This window comes from Plasmodium vivax, chromosome 12, assembly GCF_000002415.2.
Source record: "Plasmodium vivax chromosome 12, whole genome shotgun sequence".
Lineage (NCBI taxonomy): Eukaryota > Apicomplexa > Aconoidasida > Haemosporida > Plasmodiidae > Plasmodium > Plasmodium vivax.
Window position 1 is genome coordinate 147,719 of NC_009917.1, and position 23,395 is coordinate 171,113.

The 23,395-nt window shown below is 46.4% G+C and overlaps 8 protein-coding genes across 8 annotated transcripts, besides 1 other annotated feature; 5 read left to right on the top strand and 3 right to left on the bottom strand.

The window, feature by feature from the left end:
• Positions 1 to 345: 345 nt before the first annotated feature.
• PVX_083405 (small nuclear ribonucleoprotein E, putative) lies at positions 346 to 1,097 on the top strand (the record flags this gene model as incomplete). Its single annotated transcript, XM_001614230.1, has 4 exons — positions 346 to 393; positions 534 to 623; positions 770 to 894; positions 1,076 to 1,097. 4 exons carry the CDS (start codon positions 346 to 348, stop codon positions 1,095 to 1,097), a joined length of 285 nt encoding a protein of 94 aa, XP_001614280.1.
• A 1,226-nt stretch (positions 1,098 to 2,323) lies between these two features.
• On the top strand, positions 2,324 to 4,516 carry PVX_083400 (lysine-tRNA ligase, putative; the record flags this gene model as incomplete). Its single annotated transcript, XM_001614229.1, has 2 exons — positions 2,324 to 2,662; positions 2,968 to 4,516. The coding sequence occupies exons 1-2, from the start codon at positions 2,454 to 2,456 to the stop codon at positions 4,514 to 4,516; spliced, it is 1,758 nt and encodes a 585-aa protein (XP_001614279.1). The 5' UTR covers positions 2,324 to 2,453.
• A 470-nt stretch (positions 4,517 to 4,986) lies between these two features.
• On the top strand, positions 4,987 to 7,081 carry PVX_083395 (hypothetical protein, conserved). Its single transcript, XM_001614228.1, has 8 exons — positions 4,987 to 5,372; positions 5,508 to 5,580; positions 5,752 to 5,825; positions 5,997 to 6,076; positions 6,250 to 6,323; positions 6,460 to 6,589; positions 6,741 to 6,821; positions 6,949 to 7,081. The coding sequence occupies exons 1-8, from the start codon at positions 5,198 to 5,200 to the stop codon at positions 7,072 to 7,074; spliced, it is 813 nt and encodes a 270-aa protein (XP_001614278.1). The 5' UTR covers positions 4,987 to 5,197; the 3' UTR covers positions 7,075 to 7,081.
• A 70-nt stretch (positions 7,082 to 7,151) lies between these two features.
• PVX_083390 (hypothetical protein, conserved) lies at positions 7,152 to 8,275 on the top strand (the record flags this gene model as incomplete). Its single annotated transcript, XM_001614227.1, has 1 exon — positions 7,152 to 8,275. Exon 1 carries the CDS (start codon positions 7,727 to 7,729, stop codon positions 8,273 to 8,275), a length of 549 nt encoding a protein of 182 aa, XP_001614277.1. The 5' UTR covers positions 7,152 to 7,726.
• Positions 8,276 to 9,045: 770 nt separating this feature from the next.
• PVX_083385 (hypothetical protein, conserved) lies at positions 9,046 to 10,299 on the bottom strand (the record flags this gene model as incomplete). Its single annotated transcript, XM_001614226.1, has 1 exon — positions 9,046 to 10,299. One exon carries the CDS (start codon positions 10,297 to 10,299, stop codon positions 9,046 to 9,048), a length of 1,254 nt encoding a protein of 417 aa, XP_001614276.1.
• A 1,268-nt stretch (positions 10,300 to 11,567) lies between these two features.
• On the bottom strand, positions 11,568 to 12,764 carry PVX_083380 (hypothetical protein, conserved; the record flags this gene model as incomplete). The annotated part of the gene is made up of 2 exons (XM_001614225.1): positions 12,342 to 12,764; positions 11,568 to 12,097 (listed from the first exon to the last, which is right to left on the bottom strand). Exons 1-2 carry the CDS (start codon positions 12,541 to 12,543, stop codon positions 11,568 to 11,570), a joined length of 732 nt encoding a protein of 243 aa, XP_001614275.1. The 5' UTR covers positions 12,544 to 12,764.
• A 445-nt stretch (positions 12,765 to 13,209) lies between these two features.
• Positions 13,210 to 14,555, bottom strand: PVX_083375 (hypothetical protein, conserved; the record flags this gene model as incomplete). Its single annotated transcript, XM_001614224.1, has 1 exon — positions 13,210 to 14,555. Exon 1 carries the CDS (start codon positions 14,158 to 14,160, stop codon positions 13,210 to 13,212), a length of 951 nt encoding a protein of 316 aa, XP_001614274.1. The 5' UTR covers positions 14,161 to 14,555.
• Positions 14,556 to 15,169: 614 nt separating this feature from the next.
• Positions 15,170 to 23,335, top strand: PVX_083370 (hypothetical protein, conserved; the record flags this gene model as incomplete). The annotated part of the gene is made up of 1 exon (XM_001614223.1): positions 15,170 to 23,335. The coding sequence occupies one exon, from the start codon at positions 15,170 to 15,172 to the stop codon at positions 23,333 to 23,335; it is 8,166 nt and encodes a 2,721-aa protein (XP_001614273.1).
• A 21-nt stretch (positions 23,336 to 23,356) lies between these two features.
• Positions 23,357 to 23,395: part of a microsatellite that runs on past the window's edge.

Consider the following 23,395-nt stretch of genomic DNA (forward strand, 5'->3'; position numbering starts at 1 on the left):
GCAGAAAAGTGCGCAGAAAGGTACGCAAAAATCGCGAAAATACGCATAAATACGCAAAAACACGTAAGCACAATTTTTTATGTTCGAACAACTCCTCGCTGACTGCTGCCTTCCTGCCTCCCGTGCCGTCCCAGATATTTCCCTCCTCGGCAACACGCTGTGTCATCGCGCAAGTGCGTGGCGTATGCCCACAGCTGTGTAGGTACAGGAACAAGTCCATCCCCCCGCGGGTAATCATCATTGGGCTAGGAAGAGGTTGCCCCTACCTCCTTGCGCATTGATCATTTTTTTCCCATTTCGGAAGAACCCCCACCCCTCTAACGATACAAACCCCTGTGGAACAAAATGGCGGCGACGAATAAGAAGTTGCAGAAGATTATGACCCAGCCTATAGTAAAAAAAAAAAAAAAAGGAAAAGCCAAGCGGACGCACAAAGCGGTCTCGCAAAGAGCAATACTGTTACTTGTGATGCGTACCACTCCATTTGTTCCCCCTTTGCGCTGCTCACCTTGTCTCCCTACCCCCCTCCGCAGAACCAAATTTTTAGATTTTTCACGAACAAAACGGTGGTCCAAATTTGGCTCTACGATAAACCGGATACCCGCATTGAGGGAAAAATTCTGGTAATTAAGGCGTCTGCTCCGCGACTCCAGGCGCGAATGGGCATACACACGTGAATGCGCTACGTACGTAACCTGCATGTACCTGTGTGCTCACGTTTGTCACCCCCAGATATACTGCTTACCATCCGCTCTCCACCCCCTTACAGGGCTTCGATGAGTACATGAACATGGTGCTAGACGAGTCAGCAGAAGTTTCCCTTAAGAAGAACACGAGGAAAGACCTGGGCAAGATTCTTCTCAAGGGGGACACCATCACGCTAATAATGGAAGCGTAAGTAGCAAAGCGAGAAATGGGAACATTGCCTATTGCATATGTTCGCAGTACCTGTTTGGAACGCCTGTTGCTGTGACACCTCCCCCCCGCCTTACACACACCCCTTTTTTTGCCAGTATCATTAACGTACTACCTATTTTACCCCTCCTGAATTTATTTATTTATTTTCTTTTTATAGGAAAAAGGCGGAACAAGAGTAGGCGCTGCGAATTCTTCACTCTCCAGCGATCCCACATTCGAGACCCACCTTGTGACCGAACCTTTTGAGCGATTCTTTAACCAGTTCTCTACAACTCTGCTCCCGAAAGGGGGGCTTTATATGGATACCAACGTGTGCGGCGCGAATAAAGCATCCGCCCCTCCCGTTTGTCGCATTTGATTTAAAAAAAAAAACACCCCTATTTTTACGTCCCTTCTATTTGTTTTTTTTTTTTTCCCCTTTTTAAATGATTAAAATGTGACCACTATATAATCACATGACCACATAACAGTGCGTCATTAAAACGCTTCATAGTAAAGCTCCACCACAACTACTCCCTCACGAATTTAGTATTTCCCCATTTGCTTAACACAGCTGCGGGGAATTAAAAGCATCAGCTTCACGAACAACTGGGAAGAAGCGCCAGTTGGTATTTTACGTGTCAGTGGAAATTCTTTTGGTTAGTGCGATTATCTATCCGTAAATATGCACGTGCGACCATCTATCAGTGCATACGTACCTGCTCCCCCAATCCGTGGGTGTCCCTTTGGGGCGAATCCAATGCCGCCCATTTTGGACCCCATCAACAGGTGACGGTAAAAAGGGACGGGGGAATTCACCACAGCTCCGCAACCCGCGTTTCGTAAAAAGACATTCCACTACAGCAACATGTTTGCAAAATAAATTGAGGTCATTTTATTTATTTTTATTCCTCATGGTCAAAAATGCAAATGTTGCACGTGCGTGAATAGAACTTTCACGTATGCATGTGCATACCGTATGGTTCCTTCCAGCTGTGCATTCTGTGCTGCCAACGCGCCCACGATAGAAGCTACAATCACGCAAGGGCAGTGAAAGAGCCCATCTTCCCCCTCCCGCTTTAAGCAGCTCCAGGAGAAACGACACATTTGGCTGTTTCGCCAAAAGGAAAAAATCACCTTACAGGGTCAGGTAAGAAAAAAAAAAAAAAAAAAAAAAAAAAAAATTTATCACCAATTGGCTGTTACCAATTTGGTGGCCAACACCCGGAAGTGAAAAAACCTCAACCGTGCGGCGGCGAGCGGGGCCGAGGAAAAGCGGAGCTGCGCGGAGGCCATTAATTAACGCATGCAATGTTACTAAGCCACTGACAAAGCTGAACAAAAAAAAAAGAAAAGGAAAAATTGCACCAAGTTAGCGACAAAGCACAACTCGCGCAAAAGTACAACTCGCGCAAAAGTACAACTCGCGCCAAAATAAAAATCTCGTTCATTCGCAAGCGCGAAGGTAAAAACCATAGCGACGCGCGCCCCCTGGATAAAACCCCACTTGAACACAATCGCTAACTCGACGAAGCGTATCTTTTACATCTTCACACATGTTCAGCGATTTACTCCCCATCCTGAGATACCACAAAAACATCGGCAGCCACTTTTACAAACAGCATTCCTGCTCATCAGCAATTCTGAACAAGAATAAAAATATCATCTGCCCGGTTCACTGCAAGCAGTCCTTTGCCAGAATGAGTGAGAAAAAGGAGCACGTGATGGAGGGCGAAAAGAAGGTCGCCAGCAACCAGCCGGCCAAGTAAGCTAACCACTGCGAGGCAGATGCGATGGGGAGGGGCACCCCCCTGCGCTGTATGCGTGATGGGTGGCACATGCGTGTGCATACGGAAGAGCGTCCCAAAGCGCACCCCCCCCCGCTGCGTTGCCACGTAGCTACTGAGCCGCGTTGCTACTTCGCCACTTCACTACTGCACCGCTTCGCTACTTCGCCACTTCACTACTGCACCGCTTCGCTACTTCGCCACTTCACTACTGCACCGCTTCGCTACTTCGCCACTTCACTACTGCACCGCTTCGCTACTTCGCCACTTCTTCCCCCCATAGGGACAAGAAAAAGGAAGAGGAGGCGGAGGTCGACCCACGGCTGTACTACGAAAACAGGTCCAAGTTAATCCTGGAGCAAAAGGCCAAGGGCATCAACCCCTACCCACATAAATTTGAGAGGACGATAACGGTGCCGGAATTTGTGGAAAAGTACCAACACCTGGCGAGCGGAGAGCACCTGGAAGATACCCCCCTAAATGTGACAGGCAGAATAATGAGGGTATCCGCCTCAGGGCAGAAGCTACGCTTTTTCGATTTGGTTGGAGATGGAGCCAAAATACAAGTGCTAGCCAATTTCGCCTTCCATGATCATACCAAGTCAAATTTCGCAGAATCGTATGACAAGATCAGGCGAGGAGACATCGTAGGAATTGTGGGGTTCCCGGGAAAAAGCAAAAAAGGAGAGTTAAGTATATTCCCCAAGGAAACGATCATCCTCTCCCCCTGTCTGCACATGCTGCCAATGAAGTATGGGTTAAAGGACACAGAAATTAGGTGCCGACAGAGGTACCTAGATTTAATGATAAACGAAAACACCAGAAGTACCTTCATTACGAGGACGAAAATTATTAACTACTTAAGAAATTTCCTCAACGATAAAGGATTCATAGAAGTAGAAACTCCCACCATGAATTTAGTAGCAGGGGGGGCAAGTGCCAGGCCATTTATCACTCACCATAATGACTTAGATTTGGATCTCTTCCTCCGTATCGCCACAGAGTTACCTCTAAAAATGCTAATCGTAGGAGGGATAGACAAGGTGTATGAAATAGGAAAGGTCTTCAGAAATGAAGGAATAGACAATACGCATAACCCAGAATTTACTTCGTGTGAATTCTACTGGGCTTATGCAGACTTTTATGACCTCATCAAATGGTCTGAAGATTTTTTCTCCAGCTTAGTTATGCACCTATTTGGGACTTACAAAATTTTGTATAATAAAGATGGGCCAGAGAAAGATCCCGTGGAAATAGATTTCACCCCTCCATACCCTAAGGTGTCAATTGTGGAGGAGCTCGAAAAATTAACCAACACAAAATTGGAACAACCGTATGACTCCCCAGAAACGATTAACAAAATGATCAACTTGATTAAAGAAAATAAAATCGAAATGCCAAACCCTCCTACTGCGGCAAAACTGTTAGATCAGCTGGCTTCCCACTTTATAGAAAATAAATACCCCAATCAGCCTTTCTTCATTATTGAGCACCCACAAATTATGAGCCCCTTAGCCAAGTACCATAGATCCAAGCCGGGGCTAACTGAACGATTGGAAATGTTCATCTGTGGGAAGGAAGTCCTAAATGCATATACAGAATTGAATGACCCTTTTAAACAGAAGGAGTGCTTCTCGGCGCAACAGAAGGATAGGGAAAAGGGAGATGCAGAGGCCTTCCAGTTTGATGCTTCCTTTTGTACTTCCCTCGAATATGGACTGCCCCCCACCGGTGGCCTTGGCCTCGGCATCGACCGAATCGCCATGTTCCTAACCAACAAGAATTGTATTAAGGATGTCATCCTCTTCCCGACCATGCGCCCCGCGAGTTAATTTGGCCTACCCGCATTGTAAACACTGTGTTGGCTTCCCCTCATTGTAAACACCATTTTGCTTCCCCTCTTTGTGCACACCACTTTGCTCCCCCCCTTTGCGTTTTTTTTTTTTTTTTTTTTTTTTCCCAATCACTCTGCCCATTCTGTACGTACACACTAACTCGTTTGTCTACGCTTCCCGCCCATCACCCGCCATTTTGTAACCACCCCCTAACTCAAATGCACGTATACCCTCTGGCATATTACACGTAGCATCTCCTTTCAGCGCTGCTGCCCCACGCGCGTATTTCGCCCCGGCGTCCACAAGTTAAACTCTTCAAAAAAGACGAACTTGCAATTGTAATACCCACGCTGTATGTACAGAGCGAAGAAGTGCTGGGCTATTCATTTGTGTTTATTCGCCTAGTGGAGTGTCGGTGCGACCGTTGTGTGATTCGCGGCTAGTAGGACTTACCTCATTTGCTCCCTGCCCATTTAGGGTTATCCCCCCGCTGCGCTGCTGTTTTCCATTCCAGCGCTCGCGCCATTGCGGCACAGACTGCTACGCGCGTAGCTGGTGTGCCCCCCTCAACTGAACTGGGCCAAACGCTTAGCCGTAACTGCCAGTCTATACCTCCCCGTCTCTTACCGTCGTTTCTTACCTCCTCTTACCTCCTCCCTTTAACGCCGCCCCTCCCCGATGAAGGACCACGACGCGACCTCCTGCGACGTGGCGCACTTCCTGAAAAACTTCGCAGACTTAGAAAAATCCTACGAACACCTCCTCAACCGGAAAAAACAAAACGAGCTGAGACTCACTGAGGCGCTCAGGAGTCTTGAAGAAATGAAGGAGCAGTACGAACAGGAAAAAAAAAGTACAACAACTTCTTTTTAAAAAATGGGAAAAAAAAAAAAAGGGTAGAAATCACATGACCCGTTCAGGCAAAAATGTGTGCATATTCTTCGCTTTCTCGAAATAGCTTGCTCATCATTTTTGCTCACCTTTCCAGAGAATTTCGAAATGTCAATTGCTATAGGGGAGCACACAGATAGGCTCATAAAAAAGCACAGTTACGCGGAAAGGTCCGTCCCAAGGATTGTCTCTCCGCCTTTCCCAATTTTATAAACGCTCAAAGTTGTGAGAAAAGAAGCGTCTGCTTTTACATTCCTGTGTGTGCGCCCAGCGTGCGAAGCAGCTATAGACGTATCTCTTCCCCGTTACACAAATTCCCCCCCTGACTGCAACCAAAACAGCTACGACTTTGTGAAAAGGCAGAACGATGATTTTAAAGAAAAAATCGAATCCCTGCGTAGGGAAAAGGAACAGGGTATGCACGAGGGGGAAACACGAACAGCTCATCTTTGCATAGGGAGGGGGTGGGGTGCGCCCCGGCGGTATTCCCCTCCACACACTGGATCCATACCAAGTGTACCCCCGCCGCATCCCCTTCCACACACTGGATTCATCCGAACTGCGCCCACGACGCACCCCCGTTCAGACAAGCTGCTCATGGAGGAGAGAGCAAAAACGCTGGAGATGAAGAAACAGAGAGAAGTGGAAGAATACAATAGCAAGCTGGTCAAAAAAAAAATGATAACATAAAAACGTTTAACAAAATGTTATACAAATGAAAAATATAAAATGGTTTGCACAAAATGGTTTGCACAAAATGGTTTGCACAAAATGGCTTGCACACAATGTCTTCCCCTTTTCTGGGCTTACACCTACATATGCGTTTCTTCCCCATGTAGAGAGAGAACAAAAATAAATTGCTCCAACTGGAGAGTCAAATAGTGGAGCTTGATATGGACATCGTGTCAAAGGAGTAGGCGGAAGAGGCCTACACATCTTCAACATTCAGATGGTGTGGCGGAGAAATAACATTCGCAACTACATGTTGGTAGAGCACTACTGAATGATTCACTTCATGTTCCTTTCCCCACCCCACCCGCAAACTACAGCGAGGAGATAAACAAACTCTCCTCACTTTTAAAAGAAATTAAAAAGGAACACGAAGCGGAGAAGCTGGAATACGAGCTGAAGATAAAAGAGTTGATAAAAAAAAAAGAGGAAAGCAGTCGGAAAAGTAAGGTACATTAATTAGTCCCTTCTACGACCTTTTATTTTTTTTTGCCTCTTTATCATCTGAGGGTCGTTACATTTGGTGTGCGTCCCGCGGGGGTGTGTACACCTACGCCTGCCCTATCGATCCAGCAAGCCCTCCAACGACGTGCCCTTTTAGGAGGCCATGCGGGATATAATAAATGACACTGGAAACCACGCCTTGAAAAATTTAAAAAACAAGCTCCACATACTCCAGCAGGTTGCCCAAAAAAGGGCTTCATAAACGAATTATGCATCGATCAATACGTAATCAACACATGCATACGTACGTACAAACATACGTACGTACAGCCACCCACCCATCATGTACATCCCCACCTGCGCAGAAATGCAACAAGATGGAAAAGGAAAATGCCAATTTGAAAAGGACCCTAAACAAAGCCGAGAAAAAAACCAGCAGTGCGCAAGACCGCACGAAAACGGGATGCATCAAAGGCTTATATAAAATATAAAAGGGGTATTTCAGAAAGGGGGCAGCAAAATGTCGCTGCAATTTTTTTTTTGCGCAACTCTGTGTGCAAATAAAAGCGATGTTGATATAGGGATCCCCCCAAAGATGTAAAACGAATGATGCGCACCCAGGAAGGGGTAGGCAAGCCATGCAACTTCACATTCAACCGTCCCGCACATCGTTACATTTTGGCATACGATCTGCATGGGAGAGGGTCCCTATGGGGAGATTAATTTTTTTTTAGAGTTCCACCTCCGTAGCGTTGACTTTAATAGCGCAGTGGGGGGAAACAGCACCGAGCGTTCTAAACCCTGTCGACGTGATGAGAAGCATCTCCCGAACAAAGTTGACCCTCTAGGAAGCGTCGCCGCGAGAGAGGAAGCAAAACCACGGGATGTTGCCCACTTGAGGAAGGGCGATCCCCCAGGCAGCATTTCCCATCGAATGAGCACCACATTTTGGCGCCATTTCGAAGAGCTCACAAGGGAAGGTGAAGAAGAGCGAAAGTCAGTCAAAGTGATGCCACCTTAACGTACACCTCGTTAGGCAAAAAAAGTCATGCTCCAGATGTTCCTCACGCATTGCTCGCTTAGTTTTAATTTCCCCCCCCACTCCCCAATGTAATCTCGCACAACCGGCACAGCATAGCAATAATGACTTTGAAATTTCTGCTTTTACTTTTTCTTCACCGTTTTGCGGTCAAATGCTTTTCCCTGAAGAGGCCACTCCTGAGTAGCCCCCGAAATTCACCTGTCCTACTCAACGGCGCAAATTCGAAGGCCCTCCAAAACGGCAGCAACTACTTCTTCTGCGCTGCCAAAAAAAAACACCCCGCAGGTAGTAACAAATTCAGTTTGCGCGAAAAAAAAGAAGACGATAATACCGAACCGTCCAAAAATAATTCCCCCAATTCAAACATATTTCGAAACAAATACAACTACATTCCGTCACTACAAGAAGTCAAGGCGGACATAGAGAATTTCAAGAGAGAAAAATCTTTTTACTTCACGGAACACAGTATACTCGAAGCCATCAGCGTAGAAAATAACATCGTCGTGGTCAACATTGAGGGCATGTTTTTCGAAGACATTAACGTAGTATTCGCAGAAGTAACCAAGTATTTGCTCAACAAGCATTTGGGCATTTTGGGCGTACACCCGTACAACATCAAGTCGCTCAACATAGGAAACGGGGAAACTTAAATCGAGCAGTTCACAGGCCAGTTGGCATTAAATACTCGTACTTTTTCGTAGCATAGGGCTATTCGTTCTCCTGCAAAGAATTGTTGGCCACTCTGCGAGGGCCGTGATTTCCCTGCGCAGTGTCAGTCATTTTGTCTTTCGAAATGAAAAGGTTACGTTGTTCGTATTTTTTTCGGGAAAGCGATTTGGCTGTTCATATTTTTTTTTTGAAAGCTGTTTAGCTGTTTTTTTTTTTTTTTTTTTTTTTTCCGAAACGCCTTGCTTGTTCATATTTTCCCCCCACCTCTAACACTACCTATGCACCACCAAATGAAGAAAAAATGACCGTTTCGAATCACGCGATGCTCAGGAAATGGTATATTCCCACATTAGCAGCACCTCCTCCTGATTGACACCCCTTTCGTGTTCGTAGGGTCCCACAGGAAAGGTACAGCATGTCCACAAACAAACTCGATTAAAAAAAAAAATATGTGTGCAGGTTAGCCCTGGAAATACATCATGGGGGATGTCCCATGGGACGAAAAAAGGAACATGCGCACAAGCATTAAAGGGGGGCACTTAAAAGCGAAGAAGTGAGCTTATGCGGTGAAGAAATTGCCAAGAAAGAAAAAAAGTCATTTTCGACATTCCCCCCTTTTTAATGGTACGTGAAAAGTGCGCCAAATTGTTCACACGACGGTGAAGGGAAAAATGCGTTATTTGACGCACGTTTACAAACGATGCACACTGCACACACAGCGTGCGGAACGTCCCCCCGCCTTCGACCCGCATCACATGTCGTAATTGTCGTTCACGTCCTTATCCTCCCCGTACTGTATGATCATGTCTATCGAGTTGATAATAAAATCCACGTTATCATCGTCGTAAATGTTTAACGGGATGAAGGAAACCAAATTGAAATCCTCAATAATATGCGCAAAGGCATTGTTCAGTTTGTAGTACTTCCTGGACATGCATTTGTTAGCCGTCATGACAATATCATGGGGGTCCAAAGAAAGAATATCATTTAATTTTTCATAATTTTTTTGGTAAATTTTTTCTTCAATTTCTTCTGATCTCACGCTGCTACTGCTGTGCTCGTCTGATGAATTTTTTCCGAATTTTTCGCTCCTTCCCTCGGACATGCTCGCAGAAGAGAAACTTGAAACGCTTCTCTTGTCATAATCGGAACACAAAATATATTCGTCTTTAAAAGATTTATCACCGTTTATGCATTCCATTTCTTTGAGGAAGGTGTCACCCAAATCGTCACTTGGACGTTTTCCTTCACCGTCACTCTGTTCCGCTTTGTCGTTGAGAAAAAAGCGGCTACCTCGTCCACCTTTAATCTTTTTGTTAATCTTTTTATATAACTTCCTCTGGAAAAAGAAGTTATTGTTATGCTTAAATTTTCTCAATTCTTGATAGTAGTTTTTACTAGCCAAAAGGTCACATTTGGTTAATATATTAATATGAGGTAATTCAAAGTTGATCATGGTGGATAAGCTGGTCAAGTACGCTGACAGCAGCTTCGTATTGGAGCTAATAAAAGAAATATCTACTAAGAAGACAACTATCAATCTTATATTTTGATCTGTAAATATGCTTAAGATTTTCTTAAAATAATCCGTGTGTGTATACAGCTCTATCTGTCCCGGAGTATCAATGATGAAATAATTCTCATCATCGTCGTAGTTATTTAATTCGTCTTCCAGCAAATATGAATTTTCGTACAACAACTCTACACTCCTTAGTAAAGCACAATTGGGGCCAAGCATCTGATCTTCCATTAGGCTGTTTACATCCACGTAGTTCCTTATGTCGATGTCGTAAATGGTATCATAATATTGCTTCAATTCCTTTTCGATGTTGGACGTGGTGTTGATCGCTTTCTTCTTTCGCTCGTAGTAGTACTCTTCACTCGCGCTGTCCAAATTGACTACATAGCAATTTCGCTTTTTTATCTTCATAAATTCTTTCATCAGCTTGCAATAATTGGTTTTCCCGCTCCCGGCGGGCCCCACCACGACTTGCCCGTACTTCATCCTGTTCGAGCGGGCGGAATAACTTTTTCTTATTCAGCGAGGGGTAAAGAAAAGCAGCGAACAGAAAAGCAGTGAAAAGAAAAACAACGGAGGGGTTAATAAACCGTATAGGAAAAAAGCACAACAGCTAGGCTGTCCACTGCTCCCCCATACGTGGCATTTGCGAACCAATTGGGGGTAACGCCAACCTGTTCCAATTTTTGCGAACATGTGTTGGTACTGCTGCGCACTTTTTTTAAAATAGCTAGCTGGAAGGACAACGGGGAAAAAAAAAAAAAAATCCTCCCACGAATTATTTTCCCCCCTAAAATGTTTTATTTAAAGATGGTAAAGTGGTCAGCGGGGGGATATTTTTTTAAATCCATTTTGGAATACTTTGCGGATGTGCTCTTCCATTGGGGGGGAACAAAAAAGGAAAGCTTATATATGCAACCCCCTTTTGGGACTTTTTTCATACATTTTTTTTTACGTATGTACCGCCTTACAAATCGAGATAACAGATGGTCCTGCAAAAGTGGGCCATCATTTTCAGGTTATGCAAGTCGTCACATGAGTGCTGAGGTCATCATAACGGTTTCGCATTGTACCGCGCACATATGCCTTTATTCTTCCTTTAGCAACCCCAATTTGCATGCAGGCGTATGTAACTTTGCAGTTAGGGGTAGTTCACCACTGCGACGCGGTCCCTATTCGCATTCCAGCGGTAGCGGCGGGGGGAGCGCTCTGTATAGTGTCACCAAAACGGTGCTGATGCAACGGGAAGATTCCCCATTTGGACTTTTTTCCCCGAGAAGTTGGGCGCATCGAGGAGAAAAACCAAAGAGGAGCCCCCACAGGGTTAATTAAACATTTGTATGCCTCATGCGTACATCACGTATGCCCCACGTATGCACCTTATACGACCGCCATGCCACCCAGATGCTCCATCCTGAAAATTTCAAGGCGAACGGATTTTTTACAAATTAAAGGAGGGGTAAAAAAGAAAAACGCCATTAAGTGGGTCTCCTGTACTCCCTCGTGTAAACGTTCCATTGGGGCATTTTCCCCAAAGGTGAAAATTAAAAAAAAAAGGTCCAAACGGCGCAACACCGCACACCGTTTAAAGCGAACTTTCGTTAAGAAGTTAAGCGGTGCTAGTGCGGCACTCATGCGGAACAAATATGTTACATTTCACCCAGAGCAATGTCACATTGACAGTGGAGCGCACTTTGTGCTGCCCCACCCCGCAAAGAAGCTCCTACAAAGCGCAGCGAAGGAGCCGGGCCCAATCAATCGTCAAAGCTCTTCACATGAATTGCGCCGATCAAATAAACGGTCAAACATATAAAAGTCAAATTGACCACAAACCATAGGGCCCCACAAAACTTGGAGTTACATTTGGTCAGCTCTGCATATTTATACGCATCGGACTCAGGTACAGATCTCGTAATTAAGTCTTCAATTATGTCTACCATGCTGTAAATTTCGTTCAGGACGCCTATAAACGTCATGATTATTTTTAGGGGCCAGTACTGCACGTCTTCCTTAAAATGCACACACAAAACCCAAACAGAAATGGTAAGCGTTAAGAAGAGGACGCAGAGAAGCCTTAGGAAAAAATTATTCGCATAAAAAATTAACACTATTAAGAGTAAGAAGCATAAGAAGGCGGCGGATGTGATCAGCGTCCATTTGTTTATGTATGCCATCAAAATAAAAAACATCCCGTAGAAACAGGAGCCAATGTAGCCAGCGGGCAGAATTAGGAATTTGTTTCCTCCAATTGTGTTTGTGCATCCTCCATGATTTCTGTTCACCTCTGCATTTGCCGCCAAAGGGGGAAGAAAAAAAAAAAAAAAATGAAGTTCGCATGAAGTGGTAAAAAAAAAGGGTAACCACAGAATGGTATGCTTTAAGAAAGTGTTCACTGCTCATACACACACGAACATACAGAGGTATACGTACAACGGGGTGGCGTTTTCCCGGACGAGCGCAGCTTAGCCGCGCAACGAAGCAAAATGCACAGGTTAATTTTCTTTTTCACTTCTTCCTTTCAAACCAACCTATGCTCTTCACCCGGCCCCCCGTCAACCAACAGGCCGACGCATGCGAAAACTCGTGCAAAAAAACGGTCAGCAGTTTGAAGGGCTCCAAAATTTTGCACTTCCAAAACATGGCGTTTATCAGCACGCACGCGGAGATGCTCACGAGGGTGATGTTTTGGTTTCGCTCGCAGCAGGTCTGCAGGGTGAAGTCGAAATGCATTGTGCCGTCCGTTGGGATAACTTCGTTTGGATAGCTTCGCTGGGATAGCTTCGCTGGGATAGCTTCGTTGGAATAGCTTCGTTGGAATAGCTTCGTTGGATGAGCTTCAGTTGGGTGGCTTTGGTCGGGATGCCTTCGTCTGGGGTGCCGTCTTATGGGATGCGTTCCCTCGCGCTGCTCGCCAAGCCCCCTTGGCAAAGCAGTCACAGTCAGCAGAAAGCAAAAATGTTAACTCTTCATTTTTCGCTCTTTAAAAAGGAAAATTCGGCTTACTCATCGTCATGCGTCAAGCATTGCGGATGCAAATGTATGAACAGGACAGGTAAAAAAGGAAAAAAAAAAAAAAAAAAAAAAAAATAGCCATTTTGCATATGGCTTGTCAATAAATCCGCAGATTAGTAAACCTTTGGTGAGTGAACAAATCGGCTGTAAACCCCACCCTTTGCCTTTTTTTTTTTTGGGGTATGTATGAAACGCAGTACAATGTGGCGGAGTCCCCCAGTTCACCTGTGTGCACGCGGGTGGGCAAACGTTGTGCGCTTTTTTTGCCTTTGCATGTTCGGAAAAGTTTCACACGTACTTTTTTGCCAATCGCATCCATTTTTAGCCTTTTCTCCCTACGTGCCACCTTCCACGGAACACATTTCACCGCTCAGCGCGCACCTTTCACTCCGCCTTCCTCTTTTGGGGCAGCAAATTAAGCAGCTTGAGCGTTTCCTCGGACAACCCGATATTTTCGATGATGCTTTTCTTTTCCTCCTCTTCCTTTTTCCGCACAGACATATTGCTGAGATCCTCTTCCTCCCTGTGTTGCGCGAGGCTGTTTTCTTCCCCAACAGTGTGTGCACCTCCCCCCCCAGGGGCATCTTCTTCTCCGTCTCCATCTCCATCTCCTCCTCCTCCTCCTTCCTCCTCCTCCTCCTTTTTGAATGCCAAAAGGTCATTTGACTTGGAATTGTAGCTGGAGGTGTACACTGGCCTCCCCGCGTGGAAATAATTCTCTTCATTATGTTCCCTCAATTTGGACAAATTAATTCTGACCTGTGAGGTTTCCAGCAGGTCCTTAACGACACTGTTATTAATTGATAGGTTACTCGTTTCGCTTAGCTTCCGTCCAAGTTCCCCATCATTTTCGCTTTCCTCCACTTCCAACGTTTGAACGAAGTAACTTGGCAAGTCGCTCTTCAGCTCAGGCATAGCAATGTTGTGGTCCTGAATCTTCTTCACAATGTTATTTATTTTGTATTCATTAATCAAGTGTAGGGTTATTAAATTCTCGATGATAAAAAGCAAAGGAACGTCCATTTTGTACTTCTCATTGAATACCTTAATATTCTCCAGCATGTTTTGTAACTCTTTTTGGTACTGCTGGAAATTTTCTATGTTCTTTTTATCTATTTTGCTTATGACATTTGTTTCCAGCGTGTTTTTGTAATCCTCATTTTCGCTGATGCTGAATTTTTTTTTGCAGTTTTGATACACACAGGGGTAGTTAAGCAATTCGAACACGTCCTTTATTTCGATCTTCACATTTTTAATAAAATTTGACAGCGACTCGAAGAATGATTTGATGAAAAAGTTGCTTTCGTTTTCGATGCCCTTTAAGGAGGAATTCATTTTTTACGAGACCTCCGGCCGACAGGTGAGGAGAAGTGTGCCTTGTGCCTGCCAGTTAATTGGTCAACCCGGTCAGGTCTCACCAAACGTTCAACACGGAATGTGTGTGTGTGTCTTTTCCACGCCTGGGTTGCGCCGCCTTATCTGTTACGAACGATTCGCCCTCAACGGTCAGCGTTCCTTGGAACAGTTCTCGCTTGCTCCTTTCCAGTTCGGCAAATCGATTGGCACATTTAGGGGGAAGCCCCTCCCCACATGCGCGTCTGTGAAGGTGGAAAAGGGTTGCTACTTCGTGGGGCTACCGCGCAACAGAAAATTGTTTCACTTCTTTATTTACGCATTCATTTGTATGCATGTTTGTTTGTTCGCTTATTTGTTCGCTTATCTGTTCGCTTATCTGTTGGTTTTTTTTTTTTTTTTTTTTTTTTTTTTTTTAACTTCTCCACCCGTTTGGTATTTTTTTTCCCGTTTTTTTCAAACGCGCAAACGCAAGTTGAGTTACATTTCGCATGCCGAGGAACATCCTTCACGAAGGGCGCACTTTCGCTATGATCCAGGCAAAAGCGCAATGATGAAATGCTCTCCACTTTGAGTAGTTACAAGCTTCCCCGCGTGGCAGCAAACTTTTGTTTGTTTACGCTCACTGATGATTATAAAACATTCCAAGTGAAGAGCATTTTTTTTGCTTCACTTTTTTTTTTTTTTTTTTTCCGTACGGCTAGTATATATGCGATTATTTGCTGACCATACTGGAGAATTGTGCCTCCGTTTTCTTTCCCCTTTCGAGTTATACGACTTCGACTTTGTGATACTCTACACCAGCCCGTTTTCACTCCCCAGTTTAGGGACCCCACGAAGAGGCTACCTGCGTCGATGCGCCACAGGGAGGGGTTACGCCGCAGGGGTTGACGCATACCCACGCTGACGCATCGCCAATGCTGACGCATCGCCAATGCTGACGTATCGCTAATGCTGACGAACCGCCCACACTGCCACCCCCTAGGGAACCATGCTGCACCTGAACAGCTCGTGCATTTCGGACATTGAGCACATCGAGCTAGCGCTGAAGAGGAAGGATTACGAAGGGATAAAGACAAGTGCAGAGATAAAAGGCGTGTTCGAAAATCTGGGGGAAGCATTCAAAACGTTTAGCGACTCTCTGAAGCGAATTCACTCTGATGGAAACGCCATCATTGCGAATATAAAGAAGAGACACAGGGAGGAGGGCGCCTCTGATCGGGTCTACTTCGCCGACTGCTTTGTCAACGTCGTTACCCTTGTGCATAATTTGTACGAAGAGAACTTATCCATCAGCGAGAAGATAAAGAAGGACATAGTCCTCGAATTGGAAAAGGAAGAAGCAGAAAGGGTCCAAGATATCGGTTCGATTTATGAAGAGGAGGACGAAGGAGCGACTACGCAGAATGGAAGTCGAGGTGGAAATGCTCAGGGGGGGGGACTCCCCACTGGGGAGAGATGGGAATGCCAAACAGGTAATGCCAACCCACTTGACCGAGGCAGTGCCACCCCTCTTGACCAAGCCAACCATGTGAGCAATGCAGAAGGATCACATAAGGAGGACTGCACCCACAACGATGAAATCCTCGTAGACGGAATTCCCCTCAGACAAATCGAAATAGATTTGAAGAGGTGCCTAGAAAATGAACACTTCGCAAAAGAGTACCTGAACAGCGAAAAATATAAAAAGCTATTTTCAGAGATGGACAAACTTAACGTCAAATTGGACAAAGAAATTGACGCCTTTAAAGAAATCCTCGACAAGTTTGGGAAAAATGCTAACAAGCTGCTAATCAATAAATCGAAGGAAAGAATAAATTCCATTCAAATTAGGAAGAAGGAACTTTTAGAAATTCTATATGATAATATAAAGGAGCTCCGACATAATAAACGGAGCATGCGCTGCAGCATTAAGGACTTGGAGCAGTACGTGCAGGATAACGACTGCAGGAGGAAGAAGTGGCAGGACAGGGAGAGAGGCTGCGGGGAAACGGGAAGGCAGAACCAAAATGGGGATGCCGCCGCAAAAGAGGAAGCCTCCCCACACAAACTAGGAGGTCAGGAACAGAAAAAAAAACCGCTGAAAAGACTCAACCTTGAAAAATTCGAAATAAGGGAAAAACACAGAATCGAAAAAATATACACCAGCGTAAGGGGGTTCATAAAAATCCTCGCAGTGGAGCATATCCACATGAACAGCGTGCTCTACAAAGGGGCGTGCGAAATTAGTTCGTACGACTCCCTCATCGACTATCAAATGTGGCTCAGCGTTGTCCTAAGGAAGGACGTCAACATAGCAGATCTGCAACAGAAGATCCCAAAAAATGATGTGCTCACTGAGGAGGAGCAATTTAGGCTAATGCCACATCGGGGTGATTCCCCTCCTGGGGGTGCGCAGCACTCATCTGAGAAGAAGAGAAAAACGAAGGAGCAGAATTTTCGGAGCGGGGAATTGATTTGCAGTGAGGAGAGCTCACCAGGGGGTGGAGCGGAAAGGCAGAAGCAGGAAGAGTTGCAATGTGGAGGCGAAGCGGAAAGGCAGAAGCAGGAAGAGTTGCAATGTGGAGGCGAAGCGGAAAGGCAGAAGCAGGAAGAGTTGCAATGTGGAGGCGAAGCGGAAAGGCAGAAGCACGCAAACCTGCAACGTGGAGGCGAAGCGGAAAGGGAGCGGGTCGAACACGCGCCGCTTGCAGACCGAGCTGCTCCTCCAAGGGATGGTCAATTCCCCGAACAATTCTACATCCCAGTGGTAATAGAGAGGAGTACCTACAGATCGGAGGACGACAGCACGGCGAGTGGGAGGGAAGCCATGGGGGCTAGAAAGACGCGAGACGCACAAGTGAACCCATTCCTAGGCGAAAACAACGATGAAGCGTGCCTAACCGGTATGCCCCCCCCAAGGGAGGAAAAGGACATTTTCTCCTTCCTAACAAACAGGCAAAAACAATGCGAAAAATATATTTTACAGTTTAACAACGTAGACGTTCTATCGACCATGCTGAGTAGGAGCAGTAGGAACAAACGAAGGTGGTATGACCAGGATTTCTTTCAAAGCTATTTCTTCGAAGAGGGACATCCCTTTTACCCATTTAGAATACCACCCAGTATTAACCATTTCTCTACGTTTGAAAAGGGGTGCGTAGCTGCCTCTTCACCAAGGGTTCCCCTCTTTGAGGAGGAGGAAATGAGCGAACACGATTACAAACTGATGGCATACGAATCGCTTCTCCTAGTGTATTACTCCCTGTCGACCCAACTCAATGGCTACTTCCTGTTTGACGTCTCCAAAAGGGACAAGCTGAACAAGGAGGTGTATAATGAATTCTACCAACGGTGTTACCCCCTGTTGGAGGCAATCCAGGGGGGGAACAAGCAAACTGGTACCCATGGGGAAGCGGCGAAGGAGGAAGCGCAAAAATTTGCACCGCCTAGCAGTAGCAGAGGAAGCACACTGGACGGCCACTTCGCATACGTAAATCATATTTACAATGTGAAGCTGCAAAATCTACTGCTAGTAAAAAGAATCACGAGCATTTTTAGAATAAAGCTGAACCTAAATTCTAGGGCTAACGATCTGATCACCTTGCTTACTATCCCATCACATTACACAAATTGGGGCCACACGTACTCCTTCCACGTGTTAGATGTGCGCTTCAGAATAATACGCATAATGGACAGTCTAAACTTCAACCATGTATTTCACGATGACGGGGAGGAGAAGAGAAAAAGAAGGGACCCCACAAGGGAGGCACAGCACAACGAGGAAAGAACCATCTACACATCATGGCTCAGAAGGCAGCTGCAACTTCTACACATCTCCGTTTACGGCAAATTTTACACATTCGTTAAGTTCATTCCGTACTTTGACCCCCACTCGGGGAGTTACTTAAAAGAAGTGATAAATCGATTCGAAAAGGATGGAGAATATTTTAGCTACCTGAGTAGGGGGGCAGGCGACAGCCCCTTCGTCTCCTACCTGCGGAAGGTGCAGCAGAGGATAGAGCAGCTTCACTGGTATGTGTTGCACCAAAGGGGGGTGGCAACCCCAGCGCAGTCGCAGGAGGGGAACCCACGGCAGGGAAAAACGGATGGCGGCAAAACGGGTGGAAGCAAAACTGACGAAAGCGAGTGCAAAACTGAACGGCCGCACTTCGTCACCTTCAAGTCGCTGCGAACAGACGAGCAAATCATCTTCCTGTGCAACCTGCTTCTGAAAAATTTGATAAAGTCCTTTCGGCTAATTTATTTGCTGAAGTCCCTTGTGAGGGAGGGCAAGTGGAACACAGGGGCCTGCGACGAGAAAAAAAAACTCGCCAACTTGGTTAAGTACTTAACCAAAATAGAGTATTACGATTACGAGGTGAGGAAGATTGTCTTATGCCACTCTGAGGGGGGCCACGATGATCATCCGTACCAGGACCAATTGGAGAGCAAGCACCCAAGGCGCGAATCAGATGGAGAGCCCAAAGGGGGGGATTCCCCCACGTGCGATGGGAAAAATGTAGACCACGACGAGTTATATAGGGTCATTTTCATGAAGGAGTTCTCGAAGATGGCGCGAACGGGGCAGACTCGTGCCACCCAGTGTAGTCCCTCCATGCAGAGCAGCCGCGCCGCCCATAGCAGTCGCTCCATCGAGAGGATAACCCCCACGAAGGAGGCAAAACTCACCCGGAGAGAAAAAAAAATAAGAGGCAAAATATTTTACAAGCTGAACGTCGAAACGGTTCTCTGTTCCAGCTGGTTTGTTGACCGGTCGCTGCTCCACTTCTTCCTCTTTTACTACATTTCCTGCGTGATTGGCACCGGGGAAAAGACCAACATGTATGCAGACATGCCCTACCTCATGCAGGGGATCATGCTGGTGGTATATTACCTCCAAGCCGGCAACGATTTGGCACTCAAGGGGAAGACAAAGGGGTTCAACGAAGGAGTAGAACCCACGCCCATCCCCATTTCCACCTTCATCCTGTATCTGGGAATTCATTTGTTTTATTTTTTTTTCGACAAAAATTTGTTAACAGTATGTCCAAATGAAGAGGATGGGAGAGTGAAACTTTTTTTGAGGACCAAGTTGCAGCCCCTTAACGATGAGAAGGAATCGAAAGAGAGTCAGCTGGAGAGCTACTTCGCTGCGGTGGCCCCTCAGCCGAGGAAGAGCCAAATTATTTCCGTGCAAAATGCTAGTCAGTTTTACTCTGTTGTAAAGAATTTTGAGTCCATTTTGTTCTACAGAACGGTTAGCGAAATGGACGTGGGGGGTGGAGAAAGGGGGGTACTCGGCGCACACACAGGTGAGGACAACTCATATGGGGGCAACTCATATGGCGAGGTAGATGCCGACTTGGATGCCGACCTGAAGGCAGCCATGGCCGAGCTGTACGCAGACGATTCGTCCGGCCAGGAGGCCCCAGAAGAGCCAAAACACGTGGCCAAATCTCCCAAAAAGAAGTACCCCTTCTGCGCGACTGTTCCGAACGACTGGGACCAGTTAGAAGATCCCGATTCGCAAGAAAACCTGCTGGAGAAAAAAAAGGCTGAAAAGAAACACCAAAATGAATTGATATACCTGAAGCGCTACGTCAATATTTTGCTCCACTTTAATTATAACCATTTGGAAAATTTGGTCAGCCCGTACGTCCCCAACGTGCTCTCTCTATATGGGAAGGACGTATTGTTCTCGAGGGATCATTTTTTTTTTGATTGGCACATGGAGAGTGGTGATTGTATGGAGGGGCACTCCGGGGGGGAAAAAGCCAGTAGGCATGTCCCATTTGGCGCACCTTTCGTTGGGGAAAGCAAAAGGGAGGACTCGCTTCAGATAGGATGTCGAGGTGATCACCCCGGTGCAGACAATAGGATCGATTCCAACGCCGCAAACTCCCTGCATGATAAACAAAGCCGCCGGGTGAGAACGGACGAAGGGGCTGAAACGGGCCCCAAAAGGGACGCTTCCACCAGAAGCACCCTCGTCATCAGGTATAAAACCCACCAAAAGGCACACGCCAATTTCTCCCTAATAAACCTCTCCAGAATTGAAAAGGTGATGCTGGACGTCCTCCTAATGAGAATGATTAGTTGCGACTTCAGGGACCACTTCATCCTCCTCCTTTGCAATTACAGAAAATTTATTGACATGTATTCTCTCCCATATGTCTTAGACGTTTTTGTGATGCTTCGCAGATTCTTCACCATCAATGATAACAGCTCGGGGGAGAAATCAAATCGACTTAAATGTCTACGCGGGGTAGGTCCTAGCCGTACCCGCCATCCGCACCAGAGGAGAAAAGAACGCAATAGAGCCCTCTTTGAGCGTTATTGCAACGTCGTTGTTGAGGATTTGGACGATGGAGGATGCCTTTCTAGGGAGCGAAGCGATGGCAGTTCCCACATTTCTCCCCCCGAGGAGGTGAAAAAGGGGAGGAAACCAAAACGTACCTCTCGCATATATGGCGCAATACGCCCCGCGCAGGAACTGCCCAGCTTCTTCAAATTTTTCATCTTCAACACGGTGAAGAATATTTTCTTCAACATTGTGTGTATCGCCAGGGAGGACGCACAATCGAGCGAGGTGCTAAAAGAGGGGGGAAGCGGTCACCCGGGGGGGGGAGAAGCGGTGCAGGGGTTAACCGGAGATGTGACTACTGAAGGGGCAACACCCGGGGAGGTGACAACCGGCCCGTTTCTTTCCGCGAAGAGGAGTCCCCCAGCAGAGGACGCGAGTGAACGCAGCAGTGATCGGGGAGGCGGCCCTGATCCGCTAAGCCGTACCACCCCCGTCGACCAGGACCGCCTGACTAGCCAATACGTAGACATCATAAACAAGTACATCAACGAAGTCTTCGCGGAAATTCTATTCTTTTCGAACATTTGGAAACAGTACCTCTCGCCGGAGGAGCACCCCCTGATGGTGCTCTTTGCGGCCAACAGGACGCTCTACTACGAGGTTTCCAAGTTCATAGGGATGAACCAAAACGACAACGAGGTTTTCTTCAGCCAGGCCCTCTCCATCGTCGCCTCTTTGTACAATTTCAATCTGCTTATTAAAGAAATTGTGATGCAGACCGACACCTATGAGAGGTACCAGTGCCTGGTGAATGAGAAGCCGCTCGGTGGTGAGGTCACCCCTGGGGAGAAGGAACCCCCCACGGGAGGTACCGCCCCCGCGGCGGAAGAGTCACACCGAAGCGGCTCCCCGCGCAGGAAGATGCAGAACGAAATTGCCAAGTACTACGAGACGAGGCACTCGCTGAGGGGGGGCGGCGAGGAGGGGCCGCAGAAGGAGAAGCAAACGGGGGAAGCGCAACCGGGGGAGTCGCAACCGGGGGAGTCGCAACCGGGGGAGTCGCAACCGGGGGAGTCGCAACCGGGGGAGTCGCAACCGGGGGAGTCGCAACCGGGGCAGAACCAACCGGGCGACCTGCACAACCGGTTCATCAACCTCTCCGTGATCATCTCCAACGCGAACGACCCCTGCATGGTGAAGCTCATGTTCAAGCTGGAGAAAATCTTCATCCAAATGATGGACCGAAAGTTGGAGCACAACAAAAATCTGCTGTCCGTATGTTTAGGAAATGAAAAACTGGTTCCGCTGAATAGCCCCGAAATTATGTACAACGCTACATCTGTAGATATCTTCTCCATCATATGGAGCATTTTGGATGTGCTCTTTGAGTACAAGTGCCCAGTCGAATGGATCATCACTCCCTTTGTGCAATTTTTAAATGCTTTCATAAGTGACTACTGCGAAAGTTATAAGAAGAAATACACGTCCTTTATCATATCTGTGATGAACCAGTTTGCGGATAAGTACTTCCACGAGTTGCTGAACCTGACGGAGCAGCAGAAGATCCAGTGGGATAAATTCTCCAAGGGTAATCTCAGAAGGAGAAACAGGAAAGAAGCAAATAGGGCGGAGGACGATCCGTTTGGGGGGACCATTTTTAAGAACGAGTTAGATATGCTTGACCATGAAGAGGAAGAGGAACCAGACGACCCCCTCCTGTACAATGAAAACATCGAAAGCGAATTTAACGACGTGAATGAAATTACCAAACGGATTAAACATAAGAAAAGGAAAAAAAACGTCCTCTACAAACTTTTTGATTATGAAGAGTTAGACGTAAATGCGATCAAAAATAAAGTGGGAGGATTGCTCGAAGATATTAATGACATATCTGTGAAGGTCTCCCCTTTTCAGAGTAGTAGCCCATCTAAGGCGGGAAGGGAGCCAAACCAGGGGGAGGCAAAACCCAGTGGAACCACCCACTTACCCCCCTCCAATCAAGCGAATGGTTGTCCCCCCCCCAGAGAGGAGAAAAAACCAGGTGCCTACATGAGCGACGATTTGGTAAACATCTTAGACGAAATTAATCACCTCTTTAACAACTCAGATATGTCCTCCTCGATGGTCATCACGTGGAATTTGTTTTTCTTTCAAGAGCAAGTGGCCCTCATTCGGGATAAATTTGAAAAGTATATCCTCGACTACGTATCTGCGAGGACACCAAATGTGGGCAAACTCAATCGCGTTTTTAATAACCACGTAAGTCTTAATATAACCCTCCCCATGTTACAGAAAAATATGTACACGAAAACCATTTTAGATATCCTTAATACATCCATAGGCAACATAAGGGACACTCTAAAAAATACACTCTACTTCATCTTCAAAGTGCTGTCCATCCGAATTGTATGTTACGAATTCCAACGAGAACTCTTTTTCAATCTGTATGAGGAGCCTTTTCACCTGAACAATGTACAAACCATCGTGGACATGTTCCCCAACACGGTGGAGAAATTCATTTTTCAAATTCCCGAATCCTTCCGCAAGAGCATCCTCACCGTCTTCATTGAGCTCTTCATCAAAATGTGGATCCTCATCATCGTAGAGAAAGGCTTTTCAAACCACATCTTCAACGACGAGGACATCCACTTGATGAAGCGGGACAACCAGTGCATCCGCAGATACATGCAGCAGAAGGGCATACACTTGAGCCATTTCTTCCTCTCCAAAAAATATGACATCACTGAATACGTGGACACCTTTCTCGATTCGCTCTACGCGGACCGCCACTTGTTTGTGCAAATCGTCTCGGAGCAGAGGGAGCGCAGGCCCAGGAACATCATGTCTTCGGCCTACAGCAAGGGGATGTGAGTGCCCAAGTGTGTGCACACGCGGGGGGGGGGGGGGCGGCGGCTTGGCTAGGCAGAGGAG

Excerpts from the sequence above, each read along its gene's own strand:
- PVX_083395 (XM_001614228.1), top strand. The coding sequence starts at position 5,198 with ATGAAGGACCACGACGCGACCTCCTGCGACGTGGCGCACTTCCTGAAA. Across the intron at positions 5,373-5,507 it reads GTACGAACAGGAAAAAAAAA|AGAATTTCGAAATGTCAATT; the intron begins GTACAACAACTT and ends TCACCTTTCCAG. Across the intron at positions 5,581-5,751 it reads AAGCACAGTTACGCGGAAAG|CTACGACTTTGTGAAAAGGC; the intron begins GTCCGTCCCAAG and ends CAACCAAAACAG.